Raw genomic sequence first — 17374 nt, 5'->3', positions numbered from 1 at the left:
CTCTTAGAAGAGAGATTCTACCCATCTCTTATGGATCACTACTAAGCAAGAAATCAGAACTTGGAATTCTGATGAGCAAAAGCACACATGAGGAAAAACTAATGTCACGAAACATAAGATCGATTATAAAGATGATCGATGTTTACCCGCACATCTAGAAATACATAAGTATTTGATGACGTCACCCATAAGACAATAGAGAAGTTCCTTGAATACTTGAAGTTTCTAAGAAAGTATCTCTGAAAGTAAAACTTGAAGAAAGTTATAAAAGCAATCTTCCGAAAATAAAGATATGAATCTTTTAGGAAGGACAATCATATGGAAAATAAGTTTTTCACAGTGGGAGTCGTTGCAAACTCTACTAGTAAAAAAAGAACAATTAGGACTTAAGAAGTGTTAGTTTCAGTTTAAGAAAACTGACATTATCGTAAAAGCTGACGAAGACGTTCTTCAGCATGATAATGAAAAGCGAAGTGAAAACAAAAATGTGGATTAAATCCACAAAACTAAACTGTCACCTCAGATCGAACATGGAAGATCTATGAATCTAAGGATTTAGGGTCATGAAAGACTACCCTAAGAGACTTGTAAAACTGGGCAGGTAAAGAGTTTACGTGAGGAATTCACTTTTACAAACTCTTGTTATCCGAAATTAATTAAATTTATTTCGTCATCTAAATTTTGGTTTAGAATTTAGACGACAGTCCGAAAATAATGGAAAGTTCCAGGCAGGTTTATTAGATACGTGATCTAATGAAAGAAACCCTACTAAGTGAACATGGAACCATTCCGTTATAAAATAACCCTAGTCCAGGACATCGATTGGACAACGATGACTTAAGAAGACTAGCATGAGTGATTGACAAGATAACGATGTTTCTTGGGCTATAGGAATTGGAGAATTCAAGTCAACTTCATGGGTGTATAGGATACACTGGAACCCACCAAGTGAGAGTACTTCAAGAAGTTGTAGATATGAACGTCATAACTCTCATTTAACAAATCAAAGAGATTCCTGAAAACATGAGTACTCGCTTGTTTTATGTAAGGAATCTTAAGCCTTGGTCCCGTCAAAGGCCGCGCCATAACAGGAGGTTATAAAAATGGAGGCCGGGTAAGACAGGATAGACATGAAATTGAGTGGGAGTACAAGAATGGAATATGTCTTCCTAACGAGAGTTAGGATCTAGGCCACTTGAGGAGTGACAACTGGAAATGCATGGCCGTGCTCCAATGGATTAAAGGTTAATCATTTGATTTGACAGTTTGTCCTCCCGATCAAGAAAGTCTAATAAGGTATGAGGTATCAGATGAGATATGAAAGACATGGGAATCGAGCATTGCACTTGTTCTAAGTACAAGTGGGAGACTGAAGGATATATGTCCTTGGAGTCTGAAAGTATATCCTTCTGAAGGAATGTCATTCGACCAAGATGGCAATGCGTATGATTTGGCTCATAGGATAATGATGACTTTATTGGAAGATCCTTCAATCCGGTCCAATTAGGAGTCGCAATGCTTAGCCAGAAGCCGCTTACGATTGTCGGATCACTTCGGTTATCCGCGGCTAACATAGACCGAATCCTACAACGGGTTACACATAAGAATTGGTAACTTGAACAGTGAGACTAGACTGATGGGAACTTGTAAATAGATGGATACGATCCAGTCTAAAAGATAGAAAGAATCGGGTTCGAAAGAGGAGTTCGAAAAAGGTAAAAACCCACTTTTAAGGGGCAAACAGGGATTCCATTAAGGGGAGATCCCTGGCCGGCCAATATAGAGGGTTGGGCCGGACAGAGCAAGCCCATTAAGGGCTGCTCTGGCCGGCCATATCAATGGGGAACCCTCATTTGGGTTCCCCATAAAAGGGAGTCCCGGTTAGTTTAAACACTAACTTGTACTTATCTTTTCTGAAGAGACATTTTAGGATTCCTTATTTGAGTAGGACTCTACTAAGGTAATGCCTATATAAAGCCTCATTATGAGTTCAGAAAAGGTGTGGAATTTTCACAGAAGAAAATCATCTCTCTCACACATCTTAGAGAGAAGAAGATTTTAGAGAAAAGTTCCCATTCTTTCTATCAAGTCTAGAAGAAATAGTTCTTCATCCCAACCTTAAAGAAGGGCCCGACTGACTCAAAAGATGTGAGTTCGAGTTATACAATTCGGTGTCTCAAGGAGAGGAGCTCCATTTGAAGCTCTTTATCTTTCGAATTCTGGTCGGAATTTAGTTCGTGGGAAAGAGAATCCAGGTATTCTTCTTCATTCTAGTTCATTGATATGTTCATGTATAGATCCTGGACAACCTAGTGTTAATCATAAGATGATTGAGATTCCGCTACCAACACTAGTAACATGATTAGGTTATGTATTAGATACGTGTAATTCCCAACGATTCTCACCAAAATCCTAATTCAAACCAAAATCAAACCTAATGAAATCAAATACCAATCATTACATTCATTCACAATAAAACACACAATGAAAAACCCTACATTTGTTTATAGTATAAACCCTAGATTTAAGTAAAAAAAAAGAAAACCCTAAACTTTAATCCATTTGAACAATAGAAAATTAAACAAATTAAACTTAAACACACAACTAGTGTGAAGTTATATTTCAAATACCTATTTCAATTAGGTAAGGAAGATGATTGGGTTGTAATTTTTGGCTTAGAGAGAGTGAGTGCTTAAACAATTCCTACGATCAACCTTGACTTAATAGGGAAATGAAATAGAAAGCAACCGGGAAAGATGAAAACTTGGACTAGTTTGAGATAGAATTTCGAGTGATAGTAGATTGAGAGAGATTTCGAGTTTGGGTTGAGAGAGTGAGAGATGAAGAAGAACTCGATTTTATTCTGATTTGGGGGTAAACTATTGATATCTAGAATTTCTAGATATAGGATAGGTTTGAAAGTCAAAAATTGAAAAACTTTAAAAGAGTTGTTATAACATGTTATGTGGTTGCCCATCCATCATAAGTAGGCACCTATAATAACACTAAACCTGCATGAAGACAACTCATCCTATCCTCATGGTTATGAGGTATCTTAGAGAACATGAAGTGTCTTAGATAGTAGGATGTGTACATTCCTGGTTACTTATGAATGAAGGAAATGAGTTGGAAGATACAATTAGGAGGTGTCTTCCCATTAATTAATGTTTCTAAGCCAACAAGGATGATGATTATGAGCCACGCTCTATTGAGGATGATGATTATGAGGTATTCTCTTTTGCGAAATGACTGGGACCGAAATGAAACAATTGTCGATGAGGTATTCTCTTTTGCGGTGGCAACCTCAATTCTGAAAAAGAATGATGATTATGAGCCACGCTTTATTGAGGAATGTCGACAAAGACCAGATTGGTCAAAATGGAAAGATGCAATTCAAGCAGAATTAGATTCACTTAATAAGCGTAGTGTTTTTGGACCAGTGGTTCTCACACCTAAGGATGTAAACCCAGTTGGGTTCAAATGGGTTTTTGTAAGAAAACGCAATGAAAATAATGAGATCGTTCGCTATAAAGCACGACTTGTGGCACAAGGGTTTCTACAAAAACCTGGTATAGATTATGAAGAAACATATTCTCCTGTTATGGATGCAATTACATTTAGATATTTAATCAGTCTAGCAGCTCAAGAAGAACTTGATATGCATCTACTAGATGTCGTTACTGCGTATCTATATGGCAATCTAGATACTGATATTTATATGAAAATCCCTGAAGGATTCAGATTACCGGAGGGAAAATCACGTGTCATGTATTCACTAAAACTTAATAGAGCTTTATATGGTTTAAAGCAATCAGGGCGAATGTGGTACAATCGCCTTAGTGAATACTTGACCAAGGAAGGATATATAAATGATCCTATTTGTCCATGTGTGTTCATTAAGAAATCATATACCGGATTCGCAATCATTGCAATATACGTTGATGATATAAATTTAATTGGGACAAGTGAAGATGTCTCAAAAGCCGGAGAATATTTGAAGAAAGAATTTGAGATGAAAGACCTTGGAAAAACAAAATTCTGCATTGGCTTACAAATTGAGAGAAGTATAAGTGGCATACTTGTCCATCAAAATTTATATACTGAAAAGGTTTTGAAAAGATTTCGCATGGACACTGCATACCCTCTTAGCACTCCAATGGTTGTAAGATCTTTAGATACTGAAAAAGATCCTTATCGTCCTAAAGAAGATAATGAAGCACTACTTGGTCCTGAAGTACCATATTTAAGTGCAATCGGTGCTTTATTATATTTGGCTCAATGTACTAGGCCTGACATTGCTTTTGCAGTAAACCTATTAGCTAGGTTCAGCTCAGCACCAACAAAAAGACATTGGATGGGTGTGAAACAAATTCTTCGATATCTTCGAGAAACAACTGATTTGGGATTATTTTATTCAAAAAGTTCATCCAATGATTCACAAGTAACAGGATACACTGATGCAGGATATCTCTCGGATCCACATAAAGGAGTTTCACAAACAGGTTATGTTTTCACTAGTGGTGGTACAGCTTTCTCATGGAGATCAAGTAAGCAAAGTATGCCCGCTACATCTTCTAACCACTCAGAAATTATTGCTCTTCATGAAGCTACTAGAGAATGTGTATGGCTCAGGTCTATTATTAATCATATTAGGATTTCATGTGATCTTTCCGGAATTACAAAGTCACCTACCATTATATATGAAGACAATGCGGCTTGCATTGCTCAAATCAAAGAAGGATATATTAAGGGTGACAGAACAAAACACATTTCACCTAAGTTATTTTTCTCGCACCATCTACAGAAGAATGAGGAAATTGATATTCAGAAGATACAATCATGTGAGAATTATGCTGACTTGTTTACCAAGTCTTTACCAACTGCAACATTCAGAAAACTAGTACAAGGCATCGGAATGCGAAACTTGAATAATCTGATGATGAAAAACTACATAATTCCACGATATGGTATTCATTAGGAGAACAATATCATGTGAAGTTTTCAGCCTCACTTATATTGGATCTACGTTCTGTACTCTTTTTCCTTCGTCAAGTTTTTATCCCAATGGGTTTTTCTGGTAAGGTTTTAACGAGGCAGTATTTGTGTATCCAGCGATATTCAGAAATTCTATGATGGTCATCCAAGGGGGAGTGTTATAACATGTTATGTGGTTGCCCATCCATCATAAGTAGGCACCTATAATAACACTAAACCTGCATGAAGACAACTCATCCTATCCTCATGGTTATGAGGTGTCTTAGAGAACATGAAGTGTCTTGGATAGTAGGAGGTGTACATTCCTGGTTACTTATGAATGAAGGAAATGAGTTGGAAGATACAATTAGGAGGTGTCTTCCCATTAATGTTTCTAAGCCAACAAGGATACACCTTTAACCACCACGGTGGCACTAGATGATAGAATTTCTCTTGCCTATAAATACCTTGTGTTAGCCATGTATGAGTAGTTAGTTTTAGAGAGATAATCATTAATAAAACAGAGAGTTTGATACTCATACTATATTGCAAACAGCCTTTTATATCCTAACATTTATATCTTAGTTTCTCTTATAGATTAACTTATAACTTTTGGTTTCGTGTCCCACCGGGTGTGCCACATAAGAGTGATAATCAGAACAAGAGTGCATTTTTGCAAACATTTTCTTATTTGGGGCAAAATTACTCAAATGCCCCCTAACAGGGACATTCGAGCAAAATTCCCAAAATCCAACCCTACTTGGAAGTTGGTGACGTGGTGGAAGGGAGAAAAACTCATGGGTGTAATCCTGTAATCATTTAACCAGCCATGACTTTTTCTTAATGCATATTTTTCCTCTTTTATCCCTGTCTCGGTACGCTCTCTAATACGTCGCTTTCAAGAATAAGGAAGAGAGAGAAAATAGAGAGGAGAGAAAGCCAGTTTCAATAAAAAAAAGAGAGAGCTTTCAACAAAAAAGAGGACACTTCAAAAGGGTCCAATAACCCGAAGAAGAAAAACCACACAAAAGAAAAGCTAAAACCTCCGACCGGTAAAATGGAAAAGCCAACTCCAAAACTGATCACTTTCGTCCATTTCATTTCTTGATTTCTCTTTCAAGATTTCAACCTCTTCATCTCCCTCTCCATCTTTTTCATTGTAAGTAGAGAGAGAAATCATGGCGGTTGCATTTGAAGGTTTCTCGATACGGTAAGTTTTTAGATCTCTTGAAATAAATCTGTTTGAATTTGCGGTTCTCTAAGAAATTTTTTACTTGTTTGATGTTTCAGAGAGTATACATTGAAGATGAGAAATGTTAACGTGGATAATTGTTGGCCGTTCGATGAAGATAATAGTAAGAAGAGAGAAGAAATCAGAAAGTTTTTACCTCCAATGATCTGCCGGAAATACAGATGGTGGAAAAATGAAGTCGATAATCTGAAACGAACTGAAGAAGAAGAAGAAGAAGAAGAAGAAGGAAAACCACTATTTGAAGTAGAATGCGGTTTTGGGATTAGAAATGTTGAGATCGAGAAACAGGAAGCGGTATTGAGGAGAGAGAAAGTTGATTTATCAGTAGTGGATAAGGAGATGGACAGGTTAGGTATGGTGTGTCCGGTGTGCCAGATTTTTACAGCAGCGACGGTGAACGCAGTGAGTGTTCATATTGATAGTTGTTTGGCCAAGGCAACAAAGAAGGAAAGAAAGCTGAAAAGAAAAGGGGCGGCGGTGGTGGTGGTGGAGGCGGCGGAGGTGAATATAAAATCAACAAAATCACGGAAGAAGAAGCGTTCCATCCTCGAAATCTTTGCTGTGGCACCTCCAATTGAAAATAAAACGGTTGAAGCCCAAAAGGAAGAAAAAGAAAAAGAAAATGGAGACAGATTTATTGACTCTATTAAGGGTAAGCAATTGAAAGGGAAGAAGAAAAGCAGATTAAAAATAAAAATGATTATGAAGAAATTGAAGATGAAGAAGAACACCCAAAATAACAAGAACAAGAAGATTTATCAGAAAATAAAGGTAAACAATTGTTTGAATATCTTTTTCTTTTTAGTGTTATTTTCTTCTGCAAAATTATAACTACTGATAAAGCTGATTACACTTTATGCTGTTTAGTGTAATAAGATGAAAGTGATACATTTTTCTTTTGCTTTTGGATGTACTTGATTGTCTGCATTATATAGAAATGAGGTTTCAGTACAAAATAGAAAAAAGTTAAAAACAATTGATGGGTAGTTTAACATAACAAGTTGAGTCTCATCTTTAGTCACAGTCTTTCACACCATGATAATTATGAAGTTGGAACATATTGTTCCAGCTGTCTTTAATTAGTAGTACAGATTGGGCAGAAAACAAAATAGGTTAAGGAAATTCATAATTGTAACATGTGTGTCCTTGTTATATACTGATAAGATCCCTTAATCAAAATTTACTGTTTCTTCTTAACTGTTTATGACTTTTTGAATTTGATGTTAAACTCATCAGTGACTTTGAAATATGGATTTGCATGTATTAGTGAAATATTAAGTTTCTATAGGACTTTTTAAGAGTACTAATGAAAGAAAAGTTGTTATTTTATGCTCCTTTTTAGTTCATTTTAGTGATAATCTATTGAGTGAAATATTTGAGTCTGCGTATTTAGGGGTTTGTTTGATTTATTGAAGGTGATTACGATTGACTAGTTTAAGTGTTTAGATTCTTTAGTTATCTGGATTGCAATATCTACAGAATATTGTAAGTGGGAACTTTATTGTGCAAAGACAATGGGCTAATATAGGATGATAGTGATAGATTTTTCCATGACTATCAAGATGTTGAGCTTATAATATAAAAATTTAGGGGTACATGTCCCTTTTTTTTATATAAGCTCGAGGTTAATTATGGTTTAAATTTTTTTAATGCCTTGAGTTCTTGGTGTCATAGGAACTTTGCATTTAGTGAAGTGTGTCCGTGTTGTAGTTGCTCTTTCACGGACTAAATGAAAGAAATTCCGTGCTTTCTGGTTTTAAAAACAAAGATATTAGCACTTGTTGTATTGATATGTCTGTCTTGATTTTTGTTTTGAATTCTTAGTTGCCTATTTTGGAACTTGGGACAAATAAACTATAGAAATAGAAGTTATGAAATAGTAGGTTTTGACATAAACAATTGTATTTAGTGTGTGCTTTTATTTCTTTATGGGTCATCTAGTTGCCTGAAAGTTAAAATAAGTTGAAAGGCTGGATTATAAAACACTTTTGCTAGTAGTGAAGAAAAAACAGAAGAATAGTCAAAATACATAATATTTATATGGAATGTTGGTATCCTACTATTTTAAAACGTAATAGTTACCAAGTTATGATTATATGTGGGTTCTGTTTATATAATGAGTCGTGTCTTGTTTTTGTTCATATGGTTTCTTATACGAAGTTAATTCGTATGAACATCAGCTAATTAGAAGTGTTTTGAACTTCTTTTTATACTTCTATACACGAATATCATTTTCGGTGTGACATACTTATTTATCTACTAATAGACACTCGAAACTAATTACATAGTTTTCTTAGAATGAAATCCTATTCTGGATTTGTCAATGGTACCACTTTAAAAGCCCAGTGGAGACTTCAGAATCAATTAGTGATATTGACCGTCAAGTACTGATTTGTCAACATTAATTACGTACACAAATATCAATGTCAAGTCTGTGCTTATACGTGGTTAAACAAATTTGATTTACACTTACTTTTTCTTGGGTAGGTCTAGAGAAGGTAGTAAAATATGTCTTTTAGAGGATTACTGGTGCTTGGATCGCAGAAAATGTACATTACTAGATGATTATCAGCAAACAATATGTTTGTTACCTTCTTGTCTTCCGATACTTGTCATGGATCTGATGGTTCAACAAGAAAAAACTGCTGCTTGATTTCTCATTTCTGTTTACTGCTTCATTTCTGTCAGTCTGAAATGGTTGAGGAAGCATATTTACTTATTGCAATAGTACTGTTTAATGCTTGATTTCTGTCAGTCTGAAATGTGACAATGACTGAGATCTTATACTTGTTGTGCTTTAGGGAATAAATGACGAGCTAAACTTGCCGCATTCTGCTGGTTTTTCTTTACCATCTACAAGTTCCTTATTGATAAGGAATTTGCAGATGGAGATGTCAGATAAGCTTGTTATCAGGAAAAATAAACCAACAAGCAAGAAAAGCTTATTCATGCAGAATAAGCTCAATAATAGCCAAGCTACGAAGTTGATTCCTAAGCAACAGCGGAGAAGTTCGGTTCAAAGCAGACTAAAGAACCAAAGAGAGAAAGTGTCCATCCAGAAATCATCTTCTATCGGTAACCTACAAGGTTGTCAGCACACAAACCTTCATCAAGTTCAAGAACCAGAGAGGCATGCCAGATTTTCTGGTAAAGATGACATACCTGGACCAGCAAACAAATGGTTTTCTTCGCTTGAGTTGCCTCAAATTCGAAGTCATCAAAAAGTACTTTCACAAGTCATGGATAATGCATTAGTCACAGAACCCCCTATGGGCCATGATGAAACTCCTCGTTCAGATGAGTCGCAGGAGGTAAACGGAGGTGAGAAAGATGTCATTCACATTACTAGTGGATATGGATATGGGGTTCGGTCTACAAATGGAAACAAATGGTTGGATGGTCTAAATGATCATATCTCTCAATCAAATTTTCCAAGTCCACACAATAACAGTTGCTGCAATAAAGTAAGAGGTTTCTCGGATGAATATTTTGAGCAAAATTTGGCTTTACAACAACGTGCTGCTTTTGACATTTTTAGTCGGGGTAACTCGACTGCATCTCATAATATTCTTTCTGTGGGAATTCCGAGGTCTTTCAATTATACTTTTAAAGATGATTATCTCTCCAATTTGGAAATACAAGCCGGTAGAGAATTTCGAGTGGCAGCAGACGGTAGTGGCCCTTGTACAGATCCGAGCCCAGGATTTGCCGACACTAGTTCATTTCTAAACTCGATAGCAACTTCAAAGCCTTCTGCAGTTTGTTTATCGACAAATATAGAAGCAAACGGACTACATCGATTTTTTCCGCAAACTTCATCCGTGGAGTGGCCGAAAGAAAGAGGAGGTTCGAGTGGCGTGAAGTATTTTGATGAGGGGTTTATTGGTTTGCCTCTTAATTCTTTAGGTGAACTCATCAAGTGCAGTTCAAGTGGTAAAGTAGGGTATAGCCCTTTAAAGAAACAAGCCACAATGGCATCATCTTGCAGCTTTCCAACACATAATCTTCTATGGGGGAACAAAGAGAAGCAACAAGTTCAAATAGCACTTCCAAGGGATAATTTGAAATTGTCTTCTGAGAAGAAATGTTTCGAACATGACCCTAAACTTCCGTTACCATGTCAGTTAGGTACCGCCGGACTGCATAGTAAAGGATGCAAATGTTTGTTAAATTCAAATCAGTTGGAAAATGAGAAAACCCAATCTAAAGATAGGCTAGACTGTGGGCTTCCATCTCAAACTCAAACGACAATGCGTTTGATGGGTAAAGATGTTACAATTGGTATAGCAAAAGGTGACCATAGTTCCGAGGACGGATACATTTGGACTGACAAGGAAATTATAGCCGAGAATAGTTCTTCTCTGACAACCTATGATGATTCATCTTTCGACAGACATCCTCGATCTGAACCAACGCTTCATTCAACTTCACAGAAGTCAAATGAAACTGCAACTCATTCATGGAACACTCAAACGACCTTGTCAGCTTTTCAGTCGAATTCTTTCTCTCCTTTCGACCCATATTCCAACAGGCGAATCCCGTTAGTATCACATACTCGCATTCCCTCGTTCAGTCAAAATCACAGTCGAGAATTTCAAACAGGCATGGATTGGACACCCAGAGTTCCAGGGTCTAATTTTTCCCAAAACGAATCTCTAACCATGGGTTCTCGAGTACCAGCACCATCAACGACTAGTCAGAATGCTTATGATAGTATACTTTTCAGTCCAACCCAAGTGCCATCAAATATTCCTTGCAATAGTTGTTATCATATGCTTAGTTCTTCACAATATAAGAAAAACCAGAGTATGTCCAATAGCTCCAGATCGCCTTTCGTATTTCCCTTCTCACCTCAGGATGGTGGAGAGTTTGTCCAGCCAACATGGTCTAGAAGTTCTTCACAGCACCTGCCCCAGTCGTTGATTAACGCAAAGCAGCAGAAAGACGTCGGAATCACTTCATCTCAACCTTTTATTGATAACAATCCTGCACACCATCCTTGCGGTGTGACTGGATGCACTTCCCCTATCTCTTCTAATCAGAAATCGGTACTTCGATATCCTCATAACCTAGAAGCAGGAAGCTCTTTACACTGCGTGCAGAATTCACCTGTTGGAAGTAGAACCTCCTTTTTCCATCCTCCAATCATTCCAGCTCCTCCAGGATTTAGACGTCCTTTTCCCATTAAATCATGTTCTAATAAAAGGATGAAGGTCAAGGATAGAGGAAAATCGAACAGTTTTTCTCGTCAGGAGTTTGATCACATGAAAGCCAAAAAGAGGTCTTTGGAATCAGATGATTCGGCAAGAATCATTAAGAAGTCTAACTGGCAAATGCACGAGTTGAATTCCACTTTGGAGATGAAAGGTCCTGCAGGTTTTAGTACCTCATCTAGTGCTAACTTTCCTAAATTTGACAACGGTCCAAGACCAGGTCCTATTAAACTAAGTGCAGGAGTGAAACACATACTAAAATCCAATCATAATACGATTCAAGATCATTCTCTGCCAACTTCTATTCCATTTGGAGCGGTCATTGATGCTAATAAAGGCCCAGTATTCAATAGAACCCGACACAGATTTACAGGTTGTAAGGGTAAGCCAGAGCTATTTTAAACTGTCATTGATGCTAACAGGAACCCTTCAAGTATAGATGAAGTACTACTGATGGCATACTCCAATTTGCTTTCTTGATACTACTTGTTTTGACCATGGATAAATATCGTAGTGTGTGAACTGATCGTGGAGGTGAGTTTTCTATTCTTTTCTGTCAATGCTTCTTTAGTGCCTGAAATTATGGTTTGCAATTTTCAATTATCAGTTGGAAATTAATGTGTTAGTTCTAAACACTTAAAATTGTGCAAATAGTTACTAGGTTAAGGTTATTATATTACATCGTTGGTTTTGTATCTGTTATTGTATAAACAAGAATGACTCCTTAGGTCACGTGCTGGATCTTATCAACTATTTGGATGAATGAGAAGAAGCTTATACAATTGAATATGTAATGTCTTAACAACTCAGCGCTAAAAAACTCAATTTGGTTCGCTCTATGCTTAAACCAAACTAGTACGTGGAGATATAGAGGGTATACATCTCCACTTTAGTAGGAATCAAGAACCCTACGACTTTTGAATCCCAAAGATTCTTAATTTCAAAATTTATATTGGACCAAAATCTCACCCTACCCCTTAGGATTTGCTAAGATTTTGGATTAATAAACCTAAATTTCAAACTTAAAATAAACAAAAAAGAATATTTCTTTCTACAAAATAATTTTTTTTTTCCAAAAAATGTTTTTCTCAAAAATCATTTTTTTCTTCAAAAAAAATCATTTTTCCGACAATCGTTTTTTCCCCCGAGAACCAATTCTTCCGCACATATTTTTTTTTTTTTCGAAATCCGATTTTTTTCCCGAGACCATTTTTTTTTCTCCAAAATTTTTTTTTCGATAACTGAAATTAGCAAAAAAGTTTTTTGCTTCATAAAGACTGCTTTTCCCGAATTGTTTTTTCCCTGAAGAAAACGATGTTCGAAAATAATCGGTTTTCAGGAAAAAAAAGGTTTCATGAAATCTCGGTTACAGAAAAAAAAGATTTTCGAAAGAAAAATAATTTTGGGAAAAACTATTTTTGAAAAAAAAATTATTTACGAAAAAATATCGAAGAAATGGTTATCGGGAAAAAAATTATGGAGAAAACATAGGGTTCTCGAATGAAACGATTTTTAGGAAAACGAGTTTCGAGAACAAAATTTCTTCAATATTTTTCTAAAAAAACGTTTAAAAATACTCAAATAATAATAAATCATAGAATTCTTATTAGTTGTCAAACAAACTAAAATATATTACTTAGATTCATGAATTAGTGGAACCATGAATCCGAAGGACTCACGAATCCGGGAATTCATGATTTCGTCATACAAACACACCATTACTTTAAAAACAAATTCATAGTACTAACGGTAATTTTAAGGACACCCCTTTTCCTCGGTCTCTTTCTCAAATTTGCCTCGAAGATATAACAATAACAATTTAAAGGGCGCCTTTAGAACTACCCTAATTAAAGAGAAGAATTTGCCACAATGGGTTCACGAATGTACAAATTGTACACATATCTAAGATTCCTGAATGAATAAAATGCATGTAAATCTACAAAATACTAAACTGTCTATGTTTCTTCATAAAAAAAAAACTGTCTATGTTAGTTCTTTAACAACACCCCCACTAGCTCGGCACATACTTTCCCAAGTCCCAAGTTTCCCCTTCATTTTTTTAAATGTATCAACCTCCAAGGCTTTTTGTAAAAATATCAGAAATTTGACATTGAGATTTGCAATACTTTACATCTATATGCACTTCTATAAAGAAATACCATTTCATTTTGAGGATCAAAAGGTATTTGATTTTATGTGCTTGCTTTTCCCAAGATAAACTCCAATCTCGGTAAGTAGCCAAAGTATCATGACAAAAGATTGTAGAATAAGTATAGTAAGTAGCCAACTATTATGACGAAAGATTGTAGAATAAGTATCACGATCGAGCCAGGAATGGATCCAGGATTTTCACTAAGGGGACGCGAGTTTATATACCTAATTTTTTTTTTCCAAATTTACGAACACATTAACCTGTACGAGAGTTCATGTTTTGAAATGTTCTGATAATCGACTCATTGTCAATTTTACTAAAAATTTCTTTTCAATATAAAGACTACTGAAATATCATTTAACCACGAATCACTTATATTGTTTCTTAAACGTGTTTTAACTAGTTTTAAAAAAACTCTTTCAATAGAGGCAGTTGCAGCCGGGAAAATTAGAGCTAAAGTGATAAGTAAATAAACTAAATGATATGCTTTATCTCTATTAGTTTCCACCAATGTTCTAGCAAGAGCTCCAATCTCATCAAAATTTAGAAAATTACCGTTCTTCCTCGTATCGTAAATGTAATTATCAAGCTGAGACTCTAAGTAGCATAGTGTCAAGACTAATGAAAGCTGGCGGATAAAATTGAGCAAGACACATCAACTTAATTTTGTCGAAAAGGGAGAATCCTCTAGATAGACTCAAACATGTCATACAACAGAACAACTCGCTACTCTTAAAACGAACATTTAGTTCTTGAAGTTGAATATCAATAAAGACTAATGAAAGCTGGCGGATAAAGCTGAGACCTAAGTAGCATAGTGTCAAGACTAATGAAAGCTGGCGGATAAAATTGAGCAAGACGCATCAACTTAATTTTGTCGAAAAGGGCAAATCCTCTAGATAGACTCAAACATCTCATACAACAGAACACCTCGGTACTCTTAAAACGAGCATTTAGTTCTTGAAGTTGAATATCAATAAAGATAGTTAGATCGAATGAATTCCAACATAAAATACTTAAAAATGGCAATAGAAATAAAAAAAATACTTAAATTGCTTACAAAAGAATTCGATCCCACGACCTCACACTCATAACTAAAATCTAATTCACGCCCTAACCACTATGCCAAGTCCGTCAATATCATACATCATTAGATAAATACATAGATTCCTATATACCTATATTAAAAAAAAAAAGTATTTACTACTACTATCATTATTTTTCGGGAGAATCAATGGGGTGCAGCCGCACCCCCTCGCACCCCCATGGATCCGTTCCTTGCTCGAGCTCACTAAAATCCACTTCAACCGAAGTGCTTGAGATGATACTAAAATTATAACTGGAAGCGGTTTGGCTATCAACACTTCCACCCCTACACTATCATTATAATCAACTAAGTTGGTTCTTAATCTTTCTTAAATTGGATGCCCTCTGTTGGAGATTAAGAAGATATTCCAACTATAACATAAGCAATCGAACACAATATATTCAAATTAATTAATCTTCAATTTCAAATCTTAATCAAACATAAACACGAGTTGTTGTTGTTTTAATTAACAAAAGAAACACATTCATAACTAGATAATAGTCTTAGATACATACCCATAAATTTCTTCATTGACAATCTTCTCTCAAAAACACATTTTCTACTTTCTTACTAGATTATTCTAGATCTACAAAAAAAAAAAGAACTTTTCTATTTCTATTATTTTTACTAACTCATGGAGGCCTTTTTTTGGACTTCTTTTACTACTTCGATTTGACACTATTAGCTCAAGCCTACACTTTCTTATACTTCATATTGACCCAACCCAAATTTGGGTTTAAAGGCCACTTTTTCAACATCTCCCCTTAAACCAAATTTCCAGAGCTTCTCATACCTAATATCCACTTCAATCTTTCAAAGACATCATGATTCAAAGGCTTTGTAAATATATCCGCTATTTGATCTTGAGACAATATCACCTTCTTTAACATGTTCACGAATAAAATGATCGCGTGTATCGATGTGCTTACTTCTTTCATGACAAACCAGATTTTTGGCTAAAGCATTAGTCGATTTGTTGTCAAGAAACACTTCGGTTAGACCAACTTGAGGGGATTGAAGATGCTTCAACATATTTCTTAACCAAATGGCATGACAAACCATTGAGCTTACGGCTACATATTCCGCTTCACAAGTAGATAAAGTCACATTGGGTTGTTTCTTGGAAGAAGACCAAGTAAATGGCGTATAACGCATAAAAAATACAAACTCCAATGTATTCTTTCTTTCATCTAAGTCTCTACCCCAATCACTATCGGAATAACCAATAATCTTAAAATCTTGTGCACAAGAGAAAAATAAACCATCATTGAGCGTACCTTTAATATATCGAAGGAACCTCTTTGCAACATTAAGATGAGATTCATCTGGTATCTCCATGTACCTCTCACTAACCCAACTCCATAGAGAATATCCGGTCTTGTATATGTAAGATAACGTAGACTTCCAACTAAACTTTTGAAATATGTAGGATTCACATCACTACTTCTATTGCATTTTCTCAATTCTACTCCACTTTCGAAAGGGGTGTTTACCAGATTACACGACTACATTTTAAATCTTGTAAGGACTTCCTTAGCATATCCACTTTGAGAAATAAATATTCATTTTCCATTTGCTTCACTTCAATACCAAGGAAATGACCGATCAACCCAATACCGGTTGTATCAAATTCCTTAACCATGCTCTTCTTGAACTCTTCAAATAGTCTTGAATCATTACCGGTGAATATCAAATCATCAACATAGAGACAAACAAATAAAATACCTCCATCTTCTTTTACTTTCTTTTATAATGTGTGCTCATGAGGACACTTTTTACTTGAAAATATTTATCAATTCTTGCATTCCATGCACGCGGAGTTTGCTTTAACCAATAAAGGAGCTTCTTCAACTTAGTAACTTTATCTTCTTTACCATTTCTAACATACCTTAAGGTTGTTCAACATATATCTCTTCCTCAAGGATATCATTCAAGAATGTCGACTTGACATCAAGTTGATAACTTTTCCATGAATGTTGAGCCGCTATAGATATCAGCAATCTAATTGTTTCCATACGAGCAAAGGGAACAAATACCTCACTATAATCAATGTCGGCTCTTTGCTTATAACCTTTAGCTACAAGTCTTTCTTTGTATCTTTGTGCTTTTCCACTTGCATTCTTATTTGCTTTGTACACCCGCTTCACACCAATAGGTTTGTATCTCTTTGGCAAATTCGTCAACTCCCAATTGTCATTCTTTTCAATTGCATTAATTTCTTCATTCATTGCATTTTCTCATTTTTCTTACTGGATTGCTTCTTCATAACTAATAGGACCACAATCTATGAGAAAACAACACAAGTTCAATTCTTCTTCATTATCCACAACTTCATAATATCTCTCTCTTAAGCTTTTTGTTTTCATTGGTCTTTCACTACAATTTTCCCCGACGATGTAGATGATGGAAATGAGGATGATGGTGATTGTGGATCTTTTTAGAATTCTTTTGGTAGTGCATCTTCTTCTTCTTCTCCTTCAAGCTTAAGTTCAATTTGAGTAATTTCTTTTCCTTTCCATTCCCATGACAAATTTTCTTCAAATACCACATCTTTACTAAAGAGAACTTTATTGGAAATCGGATTAAACAACTTGTAACATTTTTCTTCCTCATTATACGCAAGAAAGATGCATTTCTCACATTTGTCATCAAATTTTGTTCTTCTTGCTTCCGGTATCTTTGCATAAGCAATACAT

The 17374-nt window shown here is 35.5% G+C and overlaps 1 protein-coding gene across 1 annotated transcript; it reads left to right on the top strand.

Moving 5' to 3' along the window:
• The first annotated feature begins 1484 nt into the window (after window positions 1-1484).
• On the top strand, window positions 1485-12221 carry LOC147557303 (uncharacterized). Its single transcript, XM_086658235.1, has 5 exons — window positions 1485-2947; window positions 5639-6184; window positions 6265-6997; window positions 9028-11812; window positions 11862-12221. Exons 2-5 carry the CDS (start codon window positions 6153-6155, stop codon window positions 11876-11878), a joined length of 3567 nt encoding a protein of 1188 aa, XP_086514361.1. The 5' UTR covers window positions 1485-2947; window positions 5639-6152; the 3' UTR covers window positions 11879-12221.
• The last annotated feature ends 5153 nt before the right edge of the window (window positions 12222-17374 follow it).

This window comes from Eschscholzia californica, unplaced genomic scaffold (assembly GCF_041429995.1).
Source record: "Eschscholzia californica isolate CP2 unplaced genomic scaffold, dmEscCali1.0.p SCAF_2, whole genome shotgun sequence".
Lineage (NCBI taxonomy): Eukaryota > Viridiplantae > Streptophyta > Magnoliopsida > Ranunculales > Papaveraceae > Eschscholzia > Eschscholzia californica.
This window is presented reverse-complemented; position numbering and strand designations above follow the sequence as displayed.